The 18,111-nt window shown below is 41.4% G+C and overlaps 1 protein-coding gene across 1 annotated transcript in view; it reads left to right on the top strand.

Moving 5' to 3' along the window:
- The window catches only part of LOC126984318 (uncharacterized), an 88,191-nt gene extending 77,237 nt beyond the window's left edge, over nt 1-10,954 (top strand). The window contains exon 2 of the mRNA XM_050837937.1: nt 10,557-10,954. Coding sequence (XP_050693894.1) covers nt 10,557-10,697 — 141 coding nt within the window. The 3' untranslated portion in view covers nt 10,698-10,954. The remainder of the gene's footprint in view (nt 1-10,556) is intronic.
- The last annotated feature ends 7,157 nt before the right edge of the window (nt 10,955-18,111 follow it).

Below are 18,111 nucleotides of genomic sequence, written 5' to 3'. Positions count from 1 at the left end.
AGTAGTAGTAGTAGTAGTAGTAGTAATAGTAGTGGTAGTATTAGCAGTAGTAATAGTAAGAGTAGTAGTAATTGCCCTATGTAGTAGCAGTGGTAGTAGTATAGTCTATTCACCTCCAGTTGAACCCAGAAGTCCCTCCCCATAGAGTCTAGAGTCTAGACGATGTTGGAAGAGCATAGCCGCTCTGTTGCTCTGTTGATGGTGATGGGCAGCTAAGCCGACTTGGGTTGTGCAAAACCCGTTGGAGAGCGGGCACTCAACAGGACTTCCTTGATTTACTAAAGTCTCTTCATATTCTGTGTAATACGTGCAATATATCAACTAACGAGAATCGTTGAATAAATTTGCTGTCACTCAACATAAAAAAGTAATGGGCATCCGTAATCGTGGAGCAGATATTGGGTGAGGGAATGGACATTTCAAAACAACCTGAGTGACAGTCGAAGAGGAATAGGTCGCAATCAAGCACCCACCGTCACCAATGAAACTATAATCCCCCTCCCCCTCCTGCCCCTCTTCCTGTGTCAGGACCATGGTCAGGACACGTCAGGATTCTCTCTCTCTCTCTCTCTCTCTCTCTCTCTCTCTCTCTCTCTCTCTCTCTCTCTCTCTCTCTCTCGTGAGTGTGTGTGTGTGTGTGTGTGTGTGTGTGTGGTTATGGGTGGGTGGGTGCATGTGTGTATGTGTGTGTGTGGGTGTGTGGGTGTGTAATAATAATAATAATAATAATAATAATAATAATAATAATAATAATAATAATGATGATAATAATAAACGGTTTATTTAGGGGAAGGATTGCAGCCCTAGAGCTGAAAATTTACAAACATTACATGAGCAAAATATATGTAAACAATGAGATGAGTGATGATGATAATGCTTGTAATAATAATAATAATAATAATAATAATAATAATAATAATAATAATAATAATATTGATAGTAATAATAATAATAATAATAATAATAATAATAATAATAATAACAATAATAATAATAATAATAATAATAATAATAATAATAATAATAATAATAATAATAATAATAACATTTACAGATTCTGTTCTTAAGGTGTTTACTGTTGTTGATCATCCTGACCATTGTGGGAACGGCGCTGTTTTTGTAGCGGTCTGTCCGTGCCCATATTGGAGCCAGTCTGTTTGCGTGCCCCACTGACTGGCGGGGACGGGAGACTGCAGGCGAGAGTAGGTTCCGGTGTCTGAATTGATTGAACAGACCGCTCGCACAACGCTGCAGCAGGGTCGAGTGTCGCTCTTGGACGGTGGTGAGGGTTAGGGAATCGAGGGCGTCTTGATAGGTGGTGGAGCTGGGACCCAGGATGATCTTGCAAGCCCGTTTTTTAACCTGCTCCAGTTGGCGGCGTTGTGTGTGGTTAAGAGAGGAGGACCACGTCGAGGACACGTACGTGAGCTTAGGGAGTATGAATGATGTATACACACTCGCCATCTCACGCCCAGGAGTCCCCAGCGTCTTGAGCCGCCGCAGGAGGTAAAGTTTGTAGGTGGCGGATCTGATAAGTTTGGTGATGTGGTCCTTCAATGTAAGCTTATTGTCGATTGTGACCCCAAATAGCTTGGTTGATTGGACTACCTGAAGGGAAGTGTCGTTTATGAAGACTACAGGAGGGGTGACAGGGGCTGAGGAGGTGTTGATGTGCATGGCTTGTTTTGGTGTCGTTGATGGTGACGTTGTTATCTGTGGTCCATGATTGTAAGCTGTGTAACGGGTCTTGGAGTTGGCTGTAGTCATGCAGGATTGTCGTTGTTAATGGTGACTCCAATAGTGTGGTATCGTCTACATACTTCCATGGAGCGGTTGGGGGTGTGGGTCAGCGCACTATTGATCAGGATCAGGAAGAGAAGCGGTCCGACCTTGGTTCCTTGAGGCACTCCGCAGGTGAGGTGCTGAGGGGGAGAGGCCACTCTCTGATACCTCACCACCTGACTGCGTTGGGAGAGGAAGTCGGCCAGCCAGGACACTATGCTGGGGTGAAGCCCGAGGTTAATTGCCTTTTTGATAATAGTGGTGTGGTGGACGAGATCGAAAGCCTTTCTAAATTCTATGAATGCAAGGGCGACTGACGTTTTCCGTTGCTCAAGGTTCTTGTAGGCAAAGTCAAGGAGGCTGCTAAGGCAGTGTGTGGTGGAGGAAGTTTTCATATTACCGTATTGTTGAGTGTCAATAATGGGGGGGAAATTGGAGTATGTCCATTTGAAGATGAAATCTTCACACAGGAAGCTGGGAATGGGAGTGATTGAGATGGGCCTGAGGTCGCCTAGTGACTGAGGGTTTGAGGTTTTTGGGGCTGGGGTGACGTAAGCTGTTTTCCAGTCAGCGAGACACTGGCTCTGACGGAGGGAGGCGTTGACTATTAAGACGAGGGTAGTGGCTAACTCTGGGGCAAACTCTTGGTAAATTTGAATGGGAAGGTCTACTGGAGTAGTGAATCGCTTGGACTTAAGCCGACACAGTGCTCTGGCGACCTCATAGTCCTGAACTAGGGGGAGGGGGGAAGGGCTATGCAGGTAGGCTGGGACTGAAGTAAGGTCGAGGCTGGGGAGAGACTGACAGATGTTGGGAAAATGGGTATTAAGGGCCTCCGCTGCATCTGTCGCTGGGAGGTGGGAGATGCCTAGGATGGGGGGGGGGGGGGGTTCTTGGCAAGTCCACACAGGTCCCTGATTTTCGAGTACCACTTGCTGATGCTGGACTGTTTGAGACTGTGGATCTTCTGGGGGTAATATGTGGCTTTGGCTTTCCTTATTTTCCGTATTACTTGGTTTCGCAGGGGCTTGTGTGTGTGTGTGTGTGTGTGTGTGTGTGTGTGTGTGTGTGGTGGGTTGGATGAGGATAGCAGCATATGCGTCAACAGCCAGCCAGACCCGGAAGAATGGATTAATGAGTGAGGAAAAGGGTGCGGCAGTACAGTCACTCCGGCGTCTTAAAAGAAGGTCGGGTTTTGACATAATTTTTTTAGCCGCTAATCCCTAAGTTCAAGGGAGAGGCCGCGGCCTTGACCTCCGTGCCGTTAATTTCCATCTACCCCCACACTCGTCACCATATGAACTTTGACGTAGTGCTCTGCACCTCCCATTTCCCCAGTCAGCCAATCCCACATAGTTAGGTGGAGTCAGTAGGAGGGTAGCGGGCGAGACTCCTTTGCTCAACTCGCAACGAACGGACTATAGTAGTAGTAGTAGTAGTAGTAGTAGTAGTAGTAGTAGTAGTTGCACTCTGTAGTAGTAGTAGTAGTAGTAGCGAGTGGATGTTAGCGCCAGAGGGTTTTGGACTCGTGGACAAAGGGCATATTTTGACATAAGTATCTTTGATTCCATGGCCCATTGCCACAGAGACCTGACCCTTGATGCAGCCCACATAAGAAACGAACACGAGAAGAACAGAGCATATGAAGAAATAATACAGAATGTGGACCAGGGCTCCTTCACCCCGGTAGTATTCACGACGGCAGGAGGGATGGGACCAAGGGCGCAGAGCTTCTACACAAGACTCGCCGAAACACTGGCGGATAAGAAACAACAGCCAAGAAGCAGTGTGGTCGCCTGGATGAGATGCAGGCTGTCCTTCTCCCTCTGAGGTCAGCCTTGGTCTGCCTGAGAGGAACCAGGTCACCTGCACCCAAAACCACCCGCATTGCTGACCTGGACTTTGAGGCGACGGTGGTTGATAGTCGTATCAACCACAAGCTCTGTTAGCTTAAAAATAAAATGTTTAGTAAAGTTTGTAATATTAAATAAAGATGGTTGTCGGCCACAGTCATTGGCGGGGTGGGGCCAATGAGTTGCTTTGTGAAAGGATATGAGAGAATATACCGCTCACAACGCAACTCTAATAGATGGAGGCCCGTAGTAGTAGAAGTAGTAGTAGTAGTAGTAGTCGTAGTAGTAGTAGTAGTAGTGTAGTAGTAGTAGTAGTAGTAGTAGTAGTAGTAGTAGTAGTAGTAGTAGTAATATAGTAGTAGTTGCACTATGTAGTAGTAGTACTCATCGAGTCTTTTTCTTATAAATTTCTGCAACATTTGCGGTCTTCATTCTAATTTCCATTCTGTGGAACACCTTCTCTCTTCCTCTAAACCTCACCTTCTCTTCCTCACCGAAACACAGGTTTCTGAAGCTACTGACAGCAATCTCTACTCTGTTCCCTCCTACTATCTCTATCCTAATTTCAATCCGAGGCTGGATGTTGCGTCTACGTGCGCAACGACATAACTTGCTCTCGTGCCCACGACCTTGACTCTTCAGAATTTTCCACCATCTGGTTAAGACTTCATTGTCATTCTACTACTAAATACATCTGTGTTGTTTATCTATCACCTAACTCTACTAACTATGTAAAATTCTTTGACTACTTGAACTCTAAAGTGGAGCACATCTTGACCCACTCTCCCTTCACTGAAATCTCCATCCTAGGAGATTTCAATGTTCACCACCAGCCTTGGCTTTCATCCTCTTCCACTGACCAGCCTGGTGAACAAGCCTACAACTTTGCTCTCCTCAATGACCTAGAGCAGCTGGTTCAGCACCCTACACGTATTCCCGACCGTCTTGGAGACCGGCCCAACATACTAGATCTCTTCCTTACCTCTAACCCTTCTGCTTACTCTGTCAAACTGTTCTCTCCGTTGGGCTCCTCCGATCACAACCTTATTTCTGTATCCTGTCCTATCGCTCCTGTACACCCTCTAGACCCACCGAAGAGGCGATGCTTCTGGCATTTTGCTTGAGTTCGGTGGGACGACCTGAGGATGTACTTTTTCGATTTCCCGTGAAATGATTACTGCTTCCAAGATAGAGACCCCTCCGTGTGTGACCAGCGCATCACAAAGGTGATTGTCTTTGGAATGGAGGCATACATTCCACGTACTTTCTCTACTCCTCATGCTAAAAAACCTTGGTTTAATCACGCTTGTTCTCGTGCTGTCAAAGATAGAGAAGCAGCTCACAAAAGGTACCAGAGCCTTCGAAATCCCGCTAACCATAATCTTTACATTTCTGCCCGGAATCGTGCCAAATCTATTCTCCGACTAACCAAAAAACTCCTTCATTAATAGAAAATGCCACAACCTTGCTTTCTCTAATTCTTCCCGTGACTTCTGGCATCTAACCAAAAATATCTCCTGCCGTCTCATCTGTCTCTAAGGCTGAACTCTTCGCTCAAACTTTCTGATAAAATTAAACCAAACTCCAAGGCGAAAGTTTTTCCTGATACAAACATAGTGAAAATTGTATATGAATATTCTCATAAAGTATAAGTATCCCTAAAATCAACGGAAGTTAATGTTCGGCAATAAAGTAAAAGAAAAAAAAGGAGTTAAACGCTTAATTATTCCTACATATGCACGTTTTCTCAGCATATGTTATGTTGATTTTGTTCTGTTTTAATAGGTGGCATCGAACCTCCATGAGTCAAATCTTTACCTCTGCCTACTACATCCTTTTATTTCTAGAGCATTTTGCTCACGACCAAGTTTCCTCATAATGAGAGACGTGCAAATCACAACCCATCACGAACCAATGTGTTTACACCACATTACCGCTCCATTACAGGCGAAGCAACAATGGTTTAATAAAAACAACACCGGCGAGTTAGGAAGAAAACGAGAGAGAAATACTACAACATACAATCAAATTATGACAGAATCCCCTCCCCACAAAAAAGCACATCAACATTGTAATCAACAAAAACAACTCAGTAATCACATAATGTACAAACACACACACACACACACACACACACACACACACACACACACACACACACACACACACACACACACACACTCACATGCATGCCCTTACACACACATTAAACAGTGGTTTGTCAGTACAGACAGTTTGTAACCTTGTGGTGCAATTTCAAAATCATTAAACTTCTTTGACATACTGAAGTAACATGATATGGTGTCATGCAATGCTAATTACGTCCTGCCCTCTTTGGCTTTGACATGTGTGGTGAAGGGGTTGTTCTTTTGAATATTGCGATGGAACTTGTTTATTTATTTATAGCATGTGTTTCTTAACCTTTTCTGAAGTCAGCTCAGGTGTTATTACATCCAGATCCTCAATTCTGCTAGTAAGGCTTCACTGTTGGTTTGACTTGTTTAGACTTTTTAGAGTTTTTAACGCTTAGTATTATAGCACCCAACACTGGTGGCGTGTCAGTGGAGACCCGAGTCATACTTCGGATTCTTATTAAAGCTGTCGTTATTGGGTGATGAAAGCAAGCGTAGCAAAGAGCGGTCGCGTGAAACATCGAACGAAAGCGAGATGGCATCGTGCCCTTGCCAAAGATTCTGCTGCTACATGTTATGGTTCACTGAGCAAGCCAGCAAAAGAATATGAGGAGTGAGTTCTCTTGATGACCTGGTATCTACTTTTATATCAGGCCTCATCAGGTGATTTTGCAATCAAAACCTCAATTCAGTGATCATTCTCTGGCTAGTAAGATTTTACGGTTAATTTGATCTTCTTTATTTTGTACACGTAGTTCACAGCACCCTTAGGTTTCTTGAATTAATCAGGTGGTCGACCAGGTATTTATATAGTAGCGTCATTCTTACTTAGCTCATGCTGCCCCCAAAAAGTCCACTTGATCCTCTTGAAAGTTCTCTAAAGTTCTGGTCGGTAGGTGGTCATCAGTGTACCATACTTATGGGTCGTCTTCGGCCACTCAGCTTGTAAAGACTGGCAGAACTTGAACTTGGGTCCTTGTATCACCACCTCCGTATGCTGACCACTCAGGATCTGCCACTGGTCGCCGATGTCACCTCAAAATTAGATAGTTTCGAAACAAACCACATTTAAGCAAAGACACTTCGATTAGGTCGACCATGATCCAGAGCTGATATTAATCGATCATCAAATCCAAATCTCACACTACTCTGACGATACGTCATCCTTTTGACCCAGAAATTCATAATCCGAACAAGTCGATCTGTCGGCGAGGACTGGCGTGTCTCTGGAGACAGATAGACAAGATCTGCTATAATATGAGACCAAGGAGCAAAACAACTAAGGAGACATGGTATGAAGTTGATGAAAGTAAGGTGCTTAATAATGTAAGAAACAAAACCCCAAGCTTTCCGTATAGAGTGGTATAAGACAACTAGGTATATACACACACACACACACACACACCTCTGCCTGTCAACAACCTTTCCTTCCTGCTGGAAGTATGCCTTCATACAGCCTGTGTCTAAGAAGGGTGACCGTTCCAATCCCTCAAACAACCATCTTATAGCTTTACTTTCTTGTCTATCTAAAGCTTTTGAATCAATCCCTAACCGGAAGATTCAAAAACACCTTTCCACCTCTGATCTTCTATCTGATCGCCAGTATGGGTTCCGCAAGGGGCGTTCTACTGGTGATCTCCTTGCCTTCCTAACTGATTCTTGATCATCTTCTCTTTGCCGTTTCGGCGAAACCTTTGCTATTGCGCTAGACATATCAAAAGCCTTTGATAGGGTCTGGCACAAATCTTTGCTTTCCAAACTACCCTCCTACGGTTTCTATCCTTCTCACTCTACCTTTATCTCCAGTTTCCTTTCTGACCGTTCTATTTCTGCTGTAGTAGACGGTCACTGTTCTTCCCCTAAACCTATTAACAGTGGTGTCCCGCAGGGCTCTGTCCTATCTCCCACTATCTTTCTGTTGTTCATTGATGATCTTTCCAAAACGAACTGTCCTATCCATTCTTACACCGATGACTCTACTCTGCATTACTCATCTTCTTTTAATAGAAGATCCCCCCAACATGAACTAAACGATTCTACGCTGGAGGCTGCAGAACGTTTAGCCTCAGACCTTACTATCATTTCCGATTGGGGCAAGAAGAACCTGGTGTCCTTCAACGCCTCAAGAACACAGTTTCTCCACCTATCCACTCGACACAATCTTCCAAACACCTATCCCCTATTCTTTGACAACAATCAGCTATCACCTTCTTCAACACTAAACATCCTCGGTCTATCCTAAGCTCAAAATCTCAACTGGAAACTTCATATATCTTCTCTTACTATCAGCTTCCTCGAGGCTGGGCGTTCTGTACCGTCTCCGCCAGTTGTTCTCCTCCTCACAGTTGTTATCCATTTACAGGGGCCTTGTCCGCCCTCCCATGGAGTTTGCATTTCATGTGTGGGGTGCCTCCACTCACACAGCTCTCTTGGACAGAATGGAGTCTAAGACTCTTCGTCTCATCAGCTCTCCTCCTCTTACTGAAAGTCTTCTACAACTTAAATTCCGCCGTCATGCTGCCTCTCTTTCTCTCTTCTATCGATATTTTCATGCTGACTGCTCTTCTGAACTTGCTAACTGCATGCCTCCCCTCCTCCCGCGGCCCCGCAACACTCGACTTTCTACTCATGCTCATCTCTATGCTGTCCAAATCCCTTATGCAAGAGTTAACCAGCATATTCATTATTTCATCCCTTACACTGGTAAACTCTGGAACAGCCATCCTTCGTCTATATTTCCTCCTGCCTTTGACTTGAACTCTTTCAAGATGAGTGTTTCAAGACATCTGTCCTCCCGAAATTGACCTCTCTTTTGGCCACTTATTACTTTTGTCTTTGAGGGAACAGCGATTAGCGGGCTATTTTTATTACACCTTTTTTTTGTTGCCCACGAGCTGTTTCCTTAGCTGTAAACACACACACACACACACACACACACACACACACACACACACAGACACACACACACACACACACACACACACACACACACTTACAGCAGTGTTTTTGGTAGTAGAAGTTGTGCCAGTAGTAGTTTATACGTAAAGGTGATGGAAGTAGAGCAATGACAAACATCAAAACTGCCTCCACGACTCCCACCACTACTACTACTACCACTACTACCACCATTACCGCCTTCACCAGTACCAATACTACCACCATCACCAGTACACTACAACCCCCACCACCACCACTACCACCCTCGCCAACCACCAGAGGGCCGCCACTACGTATGGTATCAGAATTCTGGTAACTGTCCACATAATTTCACAACTCGTCTCTTGGAAAAAAAGTAATGGTTAGACGTCTTCCCTCTCTTTATACCATTAGGAAAGAAATATAACGAGTGTCTGTCACCATCCCTTGTTCCCCACCGCCTCCAAAGGATCTTACGCTAAGAGGATCACATCAGGGAAAAGGGGAAGGGAAGAAGCATCTGTCTCGTCGACGTATTGGTTTGTACCTTAGGAAGTGCTTTTCTACTGACAGGACACACACACACACACACACACACACACACACACACACACACACACACACACACACACACACACACACACATCTCACACTTAAAAAATTCCACTTTCTTCAAGTTGGAACACAAAATAGAAGGTTCGATAATGAAATTTGTGATGTGAAACTCAATATCGAGTGGGTTAAAGACCTGCGGGTCAAAATCACACCAATGCAATGACCCAGCAAATAGAGCGAATATAATGTTATGAAACTTTTCATTGAAGGATAAAAAATATAATATTACCTTTACACAATAGTTTTCTCAAACCCGACATGGAATATGCGATACAGTTTCCTTCTCGTCACAATGCGAATGACTGCCAAACTAGAAAATGTTCACGCATGGCAACAAAGCCGATCCCTTCCTTGAGCAACAAACCTATATATGAAAGTCATCTCTTTACATGTTTTCTCTTAACCCGGCCGCTGCGACTGGAACGAATTTGGCTTTCACTGGTAGCCTGATATCATATACTCCCAGGTCTTTCTATGCCTCTGTGGTGGATAGTGGAGTGTTTCCCATGTGGTATTGGTGTGCTGGATATCCCCTCCCAAGGTGCAAGACTACATTTTTCTTCATTGAATTGTACCAGCCACTTTTTCATCCATTCCTGTAGCTTGGTGAGGTCTTCTTGTAGGAAATCCGCAGTCAACGGGTTAAAAACATCGCCTCCAAGAAAAAAAGTGATGGAATGTTTCAAAATACTCAATGCCATCAAGGTCTTTACGAATGTGATTCACATTGTTTATGAACGATGCCAAGTATCGAATGAGTAATAATGGCATAAAACTTACGTATCAACCAATAAAATCAGACTGCAACAATTCTTTTCAACAACGTTGGAGCACGAGCATGGAATGAACTCCCGCATTCAGTGGGTCAGTGCAACATGACTGATATATTTCAATACAATCTTGACCACGACGACTTCCTTCACCTTAGAGAGGAATGCAGTTCATATACTGGAAATTTCACTAAGACCAGTTAGTCTGGAGCAAAGGGTCTTTGTGGTCTGAATATCTATGTATCTATGTAAATCTATGTGAATTAAGAGTGTACGTTCTAACTCAACTTTGCCCATAACAAAAGTGTGTGCGTGAAGCGCACTTTATGAGCTGTGTGTATTACTGAGGACTTTGGCGCGCTCTATACAAACGCATACAAAGAAAGTATGTGACCTTAATGGATACACTTTCACGAGTGTCAAGTGTAGTGTGCAGGATAGCTCCCTTGCCAAATACCACTCTGACCCTCCCATCTCTCTCTCCCCAGCTGGTGGTGCCACAATTCCTGCAGGCCATCAAACCAGCGCTGGAGGACAAATGGACGCCCGAGGTGGAGGAGGCGTGGTGTCTTCTCATGAGGAACATTGCCTTCGCCCTCAAGACAGCTATGTTGCAGTCGATGAAGTAGCCGGACTAGGAGAGACTGAACAGAGAGGAAGGGAGAAAAGAAAGAGGAGGAAATTAAAGAACAGCGTTATCTGAAGTAGAGGTTGTCGTTTTTGAGAAGGCCATAGGTGACAAGAGGGAAGGAATGGAGGAGTGCGATATGTTGGACGAATCGAAAAATCTCTCAGAATTGCCGAAAGGAAAAGTAGGTGTGCCATAATTAAGAAACTGGAAAGGTCTGTCTTGTTAGAAGAGAAGAGAGACAAAAAGTGCCAAGATGCAGAGAAAAGTAATATATATATATAGATATATAGATATATATAGATATAGATATATATATATAGATAGAGAGATATATATAGATACATATATATATATATATATATATATATATATATATATATATATATATATATGTATATATATATATATATATATATATATATATATATATATATATATATATATATATATATATATATATATATATATATATATATATATATATATATATATATATATATATATATATATATATATATATATATATATATATATATATATATATATATATATATATATATATATATATATATATATATATATATATATATATATATATATATATAGATATATATATATATATATATATATATATATATATATATATATATATATATCAGAGCTGGGCACTTCCGATCATTAGTCCGATCGTCCGATCATCCGATCTGATCGGAACAGCAATTGGCGATCGAAATGCAAAGATTAGATCATCTTTGTAAAAGGTAATCGGACTGTGGAGATCGGTACTTCACAAACTAACTTCCGATCACCGATCACAGAAAAGAAAGTGGTCAACGTTGTCATGGCAACAAGTGACTGCGGACTTCTTACAATTATTTTTATACACGTTGCTAAATAGTTACTTCAATAAGAGTCTTTATTTATAGAATTAAGCGATAATTATTGATCGTTAATTTATTTGATCCTGGCAAGGTATCGTGAACGAGACGCGCAGGCGCAAAATCGCTTTATTTGCTTGGCGGCTATGGTACTATTTTTTCTTCATGTAAAATGGTAAATGTGGTATAAAATATGGATTAAAGTTGAGGAAAATTCACGTGACCTGGAAACGGGTGCTCATCGGTCGTGACGTTACGATGCAGTCAGTAGGCCGCCAACTTTGTATTACTTCGAGATTTCGTGTTGTGGTGTATGTTTCTAGTGTCTAGCCTGGAGACCTGGAGACCTGGAGACGTAACGCGCAGTCGTTGGTGATTAGTGCCAATGTGCAAGAGGATATATATACATACAAAAGTACTCCACGTAAGATATTTCTGTCTGTGCTAATGAATCCTGCATTAATTTTCTTTAGTTTCCCCTCGGACTAACTTTTCATCGTGAACTCAGCTATTCTCTTTACTGTCACGTCCTCTGCTTATAAAATATTGGTCTGCATTCGTTTTCTTCTTATTCATCTCCAGGCGTTGATTCTCTCTCTCTGACGTTCCAGGGACATTGTTTCCATAATACTAATATAAATTCAACCTTGATTATTATCTATAGTTCCCCCTCGGACTAACTTTTAATCGTGAACTCAACTTTTTTTCTGCAGAGCAGAGGCGAGGCGAATTCGTTGATTTCACTCACATTTTAATAATATAACTCATTTCCAACATTCTTAAGATGTTCTGTAAGCACCTATAGCATACCTGTTGGGCGCAGTTTGGAGCTGGAGTGGCCATGGCTTATAAATTAACAATGGACACAACACTGGTACTGCCATCTGCTGTACTCCGCTTCAGCCTGATTTTTTTATTTATTTTTTTTTTTTTTTACGTCTTGGCCTATTGCGCCGGTAGGCTTCTTCCCGGTGGATTCTGATGGTCGGTCCAAGGCTTCTTCCCGGTGGTGCCTGACGGTCGGCCCAGCCCGTTCTGCCGCAGGCGAGTGTTTATAGTGCCATCGGGTCACGAGCTAATGGTGGCTTCTTCCCGTGAGATGAGCGATTTATAGGACGTAATATGTGCACTACGTTATCTTTGGTACGTGGCACAATGCATTTCTAGGCTCTTCCCAGAACCGGAAACATGTCGATTGCGACAAGGTACCGTGTCTTTGTCGACTGCCTATCGCGATATGTCCCACCTGAGTTATTTTTTATTTTTTATCTTTTTTAAAAGTAGATGTTGACGTATGTTTTGAATATAAAAATTGCTTGAAATATGAAAGTTTCTTCCTGCACCCTTTGTATGTCAGTAAATGAGGTATGTCGGTAAATGTGATAAATGAGATAACATGCACCCCTTGTATGTCGGTAAATGTGATAAATGAGATAACCTGCACCCCTTGTATGTCAGTATATGTGATAAATGAGATAACCTACACCCCTTGTATGTCGGGAAATGTGATAAATGAGATAACGTGCACCCCTTGAATGTCGGTATATGTGATAAATGAGATAATCTACATCCCTTGTATGTCGGTAAATGTGATAAATGAGATAACCTGAACCTCTTGTATGTCGGTAAATGTGATAAATGAGATAACATTCACCCCTTGTATGTGGGTAAATGTGATAAATGAGATAACCTACACCCCTTGTATGTCGGTACTTGTGAGAAATGAGATAACCTGCACCCCTTGTGTGTCGGTAAATGTGAGAAATGAGATAACCTACACCCCTTGTATGTCGGTAATTGTGATAAATGAGATAACCTGCACCCCTTGTGTGTCGGTAAATGTGAGAAATGAGATAACCTACACCCCTTGTATGTCGGTAAATGTGAGAAATGAGGTAACCCACACCCCTTATACGTCGGTAAATGTGATAAATGAGATAACCTACACCCCTTATAAGTCGGTAAATGTGATACATGAGATAACCTGCACCCCTTGTATCTCGGTAAATGTGATTAATGAAATACCCTACACCTATTGAATGTCGGTAAATGTTATAAATGAGGTACCCTACAGCCCTTGTATACCGGTAAATGTGATAAATGAGGTACCCTACACCCCTTGTATGTCGGTAAATGTGATATATGAGATAACCCGCACCTTGTATGTCAGTAAACGTGATAAAATTTTATTAACCTACACTCTCTTCTGATTGATGGTCACGTTTCTCGGATTCTCTCCATTTAATGGTAGGCTATCTGAATTATGGGGTCGATGTCATTCGTGAATTTGGCCGTTTCCCATAAAAGCTGGCATGCTGTCTTGCCGCCATCTTGCCTTGACAAACTACGATATCAACACTGTGTTTGTAAACATCGGGTTCCGCGCATGCGCAGATCAGGATGGGATGTCTTAGAATATGTGGATATCAGATGACACAACACCGGCTCACTTAAACTCAAAACTTTATTGCTTATGATCTTCTTGTAACTAATTTATTTATGGACCAATATCTCTTATTCAGAAAGCTATTTAATCAGGAAGGGTAGGAGATTAATGATCACTATCGCTCATTTCTTATAGAATAGTAAAAAATATTTCCTAGATATCGATGATAAAATATTAAAAAGTTGAAATATGTTTGTCAAAAATATAGATCAACTTCAAACAAGTTAAAATAGCGAACATAATTCCTTTTCCATACTTTCAGAAATTGAATAAAAACAGTAGACTTAAATAAATGCCTAAAATAAGAAGTTAAAATCACTTTTTTTCTGTACCATGTCCTATATACCAAAAGAAGGAGGAAAAATACAGATATTTATAAGCAAATAATTAAGTTAGTACTTATTTGAAATTATTACTTAAAGAACGCCTAAAATGGGAGTTTCTTGTAATTATTATTTAAAAAAAAATAATAGTAATTATTATAAGTTTCAATGATCGGATGATCGGAATGGTGATCGGAAAAGCATTACTTAAAAAAATGATCGGATGATCGGAATCGGATCAGTTGCCCAAACTGATCGGATGATCGGAACAGCAAAAAAGTGATCGGTGTCCATCACTGATATATATATATATATATATATATATATATATATATATATATATATATATATATATATATATATATATATATATATATATATATATATATATATATATATATATATATATATATATTTTATATATATATATATATATATATATATATATATATATATATATATATATATATATATATATATATATATATATATATATATATATATATATATATATATCAGTGGTGGGCACCGATCACTTTTTTTGCTGTTCCGATCCCAGACCATCCGATCAGTTTGGGCAGCTGATCCGATTCCGATCATCCGATCATTTTTTAAGTACTGCAGTTCCGATCACCATTCCGATCACCCGATCATTAAAACTTATAATAAATACCCGCCCCGCCCCCACCCCGCCCCGCCCCGTCCCGAGCCCGCGCGCAATCCTGTCGCATCCTGTCGTCGCACGATGTCGCCGCAGCGCCCGCTGCTGCCGCCGCCGCGCACCTTTCGCGACAGTCATTTTTTTATATATGAGCCAGATCGAAACATAAAAGCGTTTTATCCATATGTTTCCACAAATCGAATAAATTTTAAGACAATTATTGTTTTTTTTTTTTATCCGTTTTTGATAAAGGACATATAAACAAATCAAACAAACTCAATGTTTATTGGAATTTGGTCAAATTATGATTACAGATTCATCATGTGCAATTGTATATCATAGACTCCAACATTAGTCCTATATACAGAGCATTATGAGAGCATTTGATTTATTTCGTCCTGTTCCGCGGCTAGCATTACCATGTCATCTCTCATCGCTACCTGTATTTTCGAGGGAAAATATAGCTCGACCAGCACATCCCGTTCTCCCCACAACTCATAGTTTTCTTCTTCTTGTTCTCCCATTTCACCGATCTCTTGCCCACCCATTACCTCGGCTAGCCTCGCTTCTGTTACACCTCTTTCATCACCTTCCTCCAAATTTTCTTCGTTTGACAGTGTCATGATCTGGGCTTTCTCCTCCTCCTTCTCTTCCTCCTCCGCCTCTACCCCTGTAGAATTATCGGGATGACCGTAAGACCGTGACTCCAAGGCGCTAATGTAGTATCGTTTGTCCTCAACTACAGATATCCCTCTCTTTGGATATTTTACTGTACTCATTCGTCCATTGCGCACTGTGAATCTCTGATAGCCAAAGGTAAATGTTTGCTTCTGGAATAGGACGTCTTTGTATCGCTGATGAGCAATTTTTTTCTTTATGAACTTTGGAATGCTCTTAGCTGAACTCAACCGGTCACCGTCTGCCAAGAGGATGGAGTAGCACTTTGGTCTTATACCTACAAATTCTGAGATGGTTCTTTCCCCCACTTCAGTCTTGAGAAATCCGAGCTTTCATTTGTTGTCTGTGTTGTACAAGGAATGTGAGGAGCTAAAGTTACTTGTGTCTATATAGCTTTTGAAGGGTTCCTGCGAGTACTCTGTTAATAGATCAGGAGTTTCAATTTCTGTTATTAAGGAATCAGTGTCACAGTACACTAGTTTCGCCCGATCCCCGTAATGAGCCTTCATGACATTGTAATAGAAATCATATAGTCGCAGCTTGGACAGCTCTAGGATGTAGTAGCCAATGTAGTTTGGTTGATTCACCTGTGAATATTTCTTATGGCGAACTACAACTACATGGCCATCATTGAGGGGTACAACACGTTTAAAGTAAGGACTTCGGACTAGCTTCAAAAACTTTTCGCGGTTGGTGACAATATCTATGTCTTCACCATATTTGGCCGCGTTCATCAGGTATCGACCAAAAATGCGGTTTGAAATGCACTTGATTGCATTTTTCTTGATAGGGCAAGTAGCACTTTTGCGGGCTTCTATATTATCCTGAATGAAGTCCGCAAGAAAGTGCTTTTGCTTAAACGTATAAATAGCATGCACTTTTTTTTTTTAACAACCAGGCCTAGTTGAATAAGTAGTTTAAGGAAGGGCAGAGCAAACAGCATTTTCTCCTGAGTAGCATGTGTTCCAATCAGTTTTATGTTCTTACACGGTACTGGACGGTTTTCTTCTTCATACCATTCGTGTGTGACTGACGATATATCTCTATTGGTGATATTGTGTCTTCTGATGGTCAGTGGGAGGTCATCCGTTTTCTCAATGACTTCACGTGAGACAGCCTCAGTATCGCACAGAATGAGGTATCCAAAATCGCCATCGGTTGCATGATTGACCAAGCCCCCGCTCAAAAACGATTGCATTTCTGTCTCATCTAGTTTTCTCATATCCCTACATGGCAACTTCTCTTGCATTACAGTGGGATAAAGACTGTTGAAGTCAAGATATGAAAGGAAAGTGCTTCTATCATGTTTTGGATTAAACTGAGGGTTCGTGTAGATGTTATTGGCGCGTACAAAACGACGCACAACACCTGTGTAGCCCCCACGCACATTTGTTTGAATGCAATGATATATGTCTGGGCTACTAAGCACCTCTAATTCCTGCTGTGTTTTTAGCAGAAAGGAGTCATAGGCAAATCCTGGCAGGCTAACATAATTTACAATATCCAACCTCCACTGGGTTTTCAAAATACCTCGCCACTCTAGGAAGACATCACATAGAAGGCCAACATCCGCTTTTACATAAAACAACAAATAGTCCTTCAGGCTCTGACACCCAGCTACTTTCCAAACATTTTGAGCATGTTTATAATCACTTTCTGAAAGTTCTGCTTCTTGAAGCGAATTGAAAAAATCTTCGCGGGATGGAAGACGTGTTTCAGAAAGTCGTTCCGTCGAATCCATATAGTCATAACAAAAAATCTGCTTTCCCTTGATCAATAATGGTAACGCATGTGCTGGCACATCTTTCAACATCTGTTGTGTGTATATGGGTTCGTTCCCATTGCTGATGAATTGGTTCGCTAAAGCCGCGAGTGAACCAGACATAAAGGCATACGAGTCAATAAATCTCAAGTCATTTATGATGACTTCATGGTATTTGTGAACTGAATGTTTTGGTCTTAGTTTGATTTTCAAGTCAGGTAGCGTTAATTCACGCAGGATTAACGACATGTCGTAATCCGCATTATGTGCAATGAGAGTGAGCTGCAATTTGTGATTTTTCATTTGAAGGTTGCATTTATTACAATAAGCTCCAATGTAATTGTTTCCTGATTTTTCATGGTCATGATGTTTTACTCCTATACCTTTTAAAAACCCGTATTTACAGAGAAGACAGTGAGTTTGTTCATTGTGACGTGCCGTATCTTCATCGGCCATGTTGATTTTATTGCAGCCTTTAGAAAATTTTAACTTCTTCCAGGAACGCTGCATTGTATGAATAAAATGGTTTACAGCATTACTTCCACAATAGGGTCCGCTTTCTACTGTTTCTCCGTTTCTATTCACTATAATGTAAGCATACGCTATGGCAAAGTGATGTCTCTTCACACACCCAGACCCATTCGAAGAAGGCTCTACGAATATA

This window comes from Eriocheir sinensis, chromosome 5, assembly GCF_024679095.1.
Source record: "Eriocheir sinensis breed Jianghai 21 chromosome 5, ASM2467909v1, whole genome shotgun sequence".
NCBI classification, from domain to species: domain Eukaryota; kingdom Metazoa; phylum Arthropoda; class Malacostraca; order Decapoda; family Varunidae; genus Eriocheir; species Eriocheir sinensis.
This window is presented reverse-complemented; position numbering and strand designations above follow the sequence as displayed.